At 38.5% G+C, this 6,000-nt stretch overlaps 1 protein-coding gene across 1 annotated transcript; it reads right to left on the minus strand.

Annotated features, from left to right (window-relative positions):
• Positions 1–3,505: 3,505 nt before the first annotated feature.
• LOC18025416 (ubiquitin-conjugating enzyme E2 28) lies at positions 3,506–4,006 on the minus strand. Its single transcript, XM_006408526.2, has one exon. The coding sequence runs from the start codon at positions 4,004–4,006 to the stop codon at positions 3,506–3,508; it is 501 nt and encodes a 166-aa protein (XP_006408589.2).
• Between the last annotated feature and the right edge of the window lie 1,994 nt (positions 4,007–6,000).

A 6,000-nucleotide genomic window follows, 5' to 3' on the forward strand; every position in this document is an offset into this window, starting at 1 on the left:
TGTACAACTACTTGAGAGTTTGTATAACTGTCATACTACGTACAAAAACGTATCAAACCTCATATGAAGAAGTGACATGTGTCCACGCGTTATTGGATATTAGCTATTGGCGGCGGCACGTGAGCGAATTCCCCACGTGAGGGACGACCCCATTTTCTACGTGTAATACTTAAATAATATTATATTTGGTAGTTGTAATATAATTCAAATTTGAATTTCCCCCCAATACCCAAATTCAGCAAAATTCGAACTTCCTCCCATTTTGAATTTCATTTCTCTCTCTCTTGGGACATTCCTCTCTCTCTCTATCTCTCTTCAAATTTGAGAACTTCCTTTGCTACAGCGACTATGGACCCGACCTACAGCGACAAGAAGAGAAACAAGAAACATATCGACCGCCTTTACCACGTAGCCGATGCAGAATTTGGGATTCCAACAGTTTGTCCATGTGCTGGAGGAATCATCCAGGAGATTTCTGAAGATCCAGGAAAGAGATATTACACCTGCAAAGTGTATAAGGTTTGAATTACTTTAATTTTCTGGATTTAGATTGATTTAAAATTCCTGGGTTGAGTGTATAAGGTTTAAGTTTATGAATTGTTGTGTAGAACGACGGCTACCACTTTAGGGTAAAATGGGATCACGCTGTCGATAATGAGATTTCTAGGCTAAAAGGTGAGATTAAGGACCTGCGCTCGAGGATTGCAAAAATGTCAAGCCATGAATTTCAAATCAAGCAAATGCACATGGAGCTTAACAACAATGCTGAAGAGATTGCAAAGCTGAAAGGTGTATTGGCGGGTTTAGGGTTTAATGTTTAGAACTGATACAATTATGTAAGAATCCCGTTGTTTAATGACCAATTTGTACTAGTTATTATAATTTCAAGAATTTTCACGTAGTTGGGCCGGATTATACCAATTAGTACCAGATTTTAGGGGTTACCAAAGTTATACGTAGTTGAGCCGAATTATACCAATTAGTACCAGATTTTAGTGTTCCCAAAGTTATACGTAATTGAGCCGAATTATACCAATTAGTACCAGATTTTAGGGGTTCCCAAAGTTACACTTAGTTGGGCCGAATTATACCAATTAGTACCAGATTTTAGGGGTTTCCAAAGTTATACGTAGTTGGGCCGAATTATACCAATTTCCACGAGAGATTTAAATTTTCCAAAGTTGAACGTAGTTGGGCCTAATTATACCAATTTGTACCAGAACTTATAATTTCTTAATTTTTTCTGGAAGAATTAACCCCATGTAAACCAATTATACGACATTCTATTATTTAGGGTTTCTTCATATTGTACGGTTACCTAAATTACAAGGCGATCTGAGTGGATCCTTACTAAGATGGTGCAAGAAGGGGTGGATGAAAAAGATGAACAACTTAGGAGGCTGGTGTTTGAATTTTTCCTCCAAACTCTTCGCTCAGGCTCCTAAGTTGCTCATCTTCTCATCAACCACTTTCTGTACAATCTTAGGGTTTCATATCGAGAAGGATAAGTGAGGCGGAACAAAGTCGTAGAGCGAAGAGGATGAGAAACCTTGCAGAATGATATTTGGATTTCAACTCATGCTCCACAGTTCCTCATCCTCTCGTCCACGACTTCATCAACGAGGTAAGCGTTTCTTTCTAAAAGGAAATGAAAGGTTGGGATGATGAAATGAGAAGGAGACTAGGGTATTTAAGGATAAGTGGGCGGTGGTTGGTGACGCATGTACGTGTTACAATTATAATGTAAGACTGGTACAACTACCAAACCTGGTAAACGATATCATTTATTATCATTAATGTATTGAAAATAAATTTAAAAAATCAATTCCAAATAATAATTAATGTTGGAAAAGTGAATACAAAGATATCATCATTGCAAATACAAATTAAGTGAAAATATCAAAATAAAAAAAAACAAAAATACAAAATAAGAAAATAAAAACATATCTTAAGAAGATGCGGCCGTGCCATTTTGAGAGAGTTCACTTGATGAACAGACAGTTATTGAAAATTAGGGTTTCTAACAAGTAGAGAATAAAGAGATGAAATGAGTAGTGGGGTATTTAATGAAAATTGAGGTGTTGGTTATTATCATTAATGTATTGAAAATTAATAAAATTCATTGAAACACGACTCCTCGAAAAACAATTTATTCATTGAATCTAATTGGCTTCTTTTACTCATCCTCTCCTTGACTATATATATATATATATATATATATATATATATATATATTCCTGATCTTACCCTGGAGAAATGTCGTCCTTCAAAAACACATAAACCCTAAAATAATCATCAATCTCTTACTCGCTGATCTCAGACTCTTCATCAGATGAAATACCCATTGTGCTTACACCATAAAAGCAAGAAGGATGGGTATTTCATTGATGAAGAGTCAGATCAGCGAGTCTGATCTTAACCTGGAGAAATGTCGTCCTTCAAAAACACATAAACCCTAAAATAATAATCAATATCTTACTCGCTGATCTCAGACTCTTCATCAAGATGAAATACCCATCGTACTTACACCATAAAAGCAAGAAGGATGGGTATTTTACTTGATGAAGAGTCAGATCAGCGAGTCAGATCTTACCCTGGAGAAATGTCGTCCTTCAAAAACACATAAACACGAAAATAATCATCAATTTCTTACTCGCTGATCTCAGACTCTTCATCAGATGAAATACCCATCATACTTACACCATAAAAGCAAGAAGGATGGGTATTTCACTTGATGAAGAGTCAGATCAGCGAGTCAGAGTTTGGTCAGCGAGTTTGGTCAGCGAGTTTGGTCACCTGATGTTGCAAACTGGGAAATACAAGGTTTAGGTGAACGGAAATATGAGACGTCTTTGTTCAGGCAAGATAAACAAGATTACAAGTATAAGGCGTTGATTGGCGTTGATTGCTCATGCTTATACTTGTAATCTTGCTTTTTCTTGCTTGAACAAAATTAGGCTATGGAGGATGCAAAGACGATGTAGGTTTTAGTATTTTGTTTTTCACTTTTTGTTTTCAATTTTTGATTTTAGAATTTTGGATATCTTCATTTGTAATTTTTGGTTTAACCTCAGTTATTTTAGAAAAGTTATTTTTTAAGAATAATTACTTTGAATAAGATAATAAATTCCCATGATTTACGTTTATCCATTATGAATGAAAAACAAGGCGTCTGCTTGATGACGTCTTCCCGCATAACCAGTATAAATGGGGCTATAAATGAGTGCGGATATGGGGTAAATAAAAGAATAAATGCGTCGACTCTCAATGTAAAACTGGTCCAACTACCAAGTCTTATCAGATGTTAGGGTTGAATACAGGTTATTAAAACGTCAACGTTATGAGACCCAAAAGTTTGTGAAATATTTTTATTAATCACAAAAAAAATACATAATAATAACCAAATATAAACATAAAGAAAACATAATAATAAGTTCAACGAAAATTAAAAAAAAAACAGAAAAAAACATAATTATTTAGAGTCTTCTCTGCCATGGATGTAATGTTAACCATCCATGATGTGGATCTTGGTGAAGCTACGAGCGAGTTCTTCGTAGCTTGCCCCGTCTACCCGGTACATCACCGCCACCTCCTCCTTCACGACGTCGCCTTCCGCCACCAGTGGATGCAATAGCATCTGGGCCAGACTCATCAGCATCTGGGCCACAGATGTCGCGATGCACCACATATTAAGCATGAGCATCGGATGGAAGATGTTGCCACGGTGGCTCACATTGGAGTGGAAGATGGGGGTCCGGAAGTGCACCTTCGGTGGCTTCCAGGGGAACTGCGGCGGGAAGATGATGTGGAGGTTGAAGACACCCCCTTCGTAGGGAGTTCCCGGCGGACGGGTGATGGTCGCCGCCCACACAAACACGTCCTCCGCCTCCACCCTAGCAGAGTATATCGGCGGCGGGTTTCGCTGGAGGTCAATCAGGTATCGGCGCATCCAGTATTCGGGACGTGTTGATGACGCCGGAGGAATGTTGTGAGGAAAGTGGGCCATTTGGGGAAATTAAGGTTTTGAGTTAGCAAAGGGAAAGATAAGAGTTTTTTTTTTTTGAAGTTTAGGGAATGTTTCTTTCTCTGCGATGGTGTTATGAGAAGGCGAGGGTGTGGTATTTATAGAAGAAGAAGTTAAGCGGTGGCATGCTTTAATCTCACTATACAAGTGCTGCCTTTCTCTATTCCCACACGCGTCGTTTTAGATATCATAATTTAATAACGATAAGACAGTTACCCGACAACCAAAGATTCAACCCTTGAATCTGGTCCACAATCCCACTCGGCGCTGCAGATTTAGAGGAGGCATTCTTTGCTGGTTCAACTCGGTTTTTTTCATCGTCCAAGCTCATATCCTTCCAGAATATCGGCTTCCCATCATCAATTATACGACTCGTCCAAGTATCAGGAATTGTATCACTGTTATATGGGTCTTCATACCTTTCCATGATACCAGCTAACATATCTTCCTCATCAGCAGATGGTTCCAAGATACTCTGGATATCATTGGTATTACTGAGTGTTTCGTAGAGGTCCGACAGTGGAAATCTTTTTAGAGTGAATGGTCTGAACTTTGTCTTACACATCCGAGGACACCCTATGTCTGCTCCTTTAGCTTATTCTCTGTATGTGTCCTTCAGACAAGGTATTGTTTCAAAAGGTAGCAACTCCAATGGAGTAACAAAGCCAGGAAATATCCAAGAATCGGTTTCGACGACCCCATTGAAGTGCCTCAATGTATGTTCAATTTCATTTAGATTCGCATCAAATGAATACCTCCCCCAAGGAAATGTTCTACACGCATCGAGATCTTCTACAATCCTCAAGAATAAAGGGTCTACCGAGGGAGCTCCCTTTCCAGTCTTAGCCTTACCACATAACAAGCTTGCTAGAAAGTACAAAACACACATTCTTAAGCGATCAGGTCCACCACGCATCTTTTCATGCTTCTCTTTAACAACAGCAAGTGCATGGACAATTCCTTTCTTAAAATACTTCTCCTTAAAATCACTACTGCCGATCTTCTCATAATTCTTTGGATAATCATGGCAGTCTAATCCAGATATGAGTCCATGTTCCTTAAGCGAATATCGAATTGGAAACAACAAACCAACACTCTCTCCTCTTGTCTGTCTTTGCTGTGCGTAGAAGGAGTATCCACAACCCCTGAGTCTTATGGGTTGTATCCAAATACATGGCCTTGTGCATATGCCAGAAGTGCTTGAATTGAAGATGCTCGCTAAACCATCTTAGCTCCTCGGGTCTCAGTCTCAGAGATGGCGACTCCAGATTCTCCACCGCTTTGTGGATCCAACACCGAGTACCTAACTTTATTACCTTGTTGTACTGATTTGGACTAAAATACATACTCAGCGGTTGCATTGACGGCTGGTTTTCCTCATCATTACACGTTTGCTCCTCAACCTCACTACAAAAGCGTAATGGCTCCCACAACATTAATTGAAACGACTCACTATCTCCTCCGAATGATGCCATTACAGTATTTCTACCAAGTTAAGACACATCTAATTATCACCGGGACCCACACATCAATCAAAGTGAACTGAACTCCAATTTTGCAGGTAATACTAATTCCAGTTCCTCGTTCCTAAACCCAGGTATCAGACACTACATATTCATTCGTAAGCTTTCTGCCTAAGATAAGTTACGGCAAAAACGAAGAAGAACAAAGAACGAACCTGATGCGAATTTGAAGATTGTGACCAGTTTAGAAAATCGAAGACTCCTTGTTCGTAGTATCCTTGTAGTTGTACCTTATGGAACGAAATTCTCAGAAATGATTTAGATTCGAATTTAGAGTTATTCAAATTTAGACCCGAAATCAGATCCGGTATAGCTAACTGGGTGTGGATATTTGACCCATCACTTAGTTGGGTCACTAAATATTATGATGTTCTAAGGGTGACTGAAATATTTTTACGATTTTCCGATTTAAAAATAATTTAAAAATAAATTAATTTTTATAACACTGGTATA

The sequence above is a fragment of the Eutrema salsugineum genome, unplaced genomic scaffold (genome assembly GCF_000478725.1).
Source record: "Eutrema salsugineum unplaced genomic scaffold, Eutsalg1_0 scaffold_12, whole genome shotgun sequence".
In the NCBI taxonomy this organism is placed as follows: Eukaryota; Viridiplantae; Streptophyta; class Magnoliopsida; order Brassicales; family Brassicaceae; genus Eutrema; species Eutrema salsugineum.

What these genes read in the sequence shown, in the direction of transcription:
- LOC18025416 (XM_006408526.2), bottom strand. Translation starts at nt 4,006, where the DNA reads ATGGCCCACTTTCCTCACAACATTCCTCCGGCGTCATCAACACGTCCC.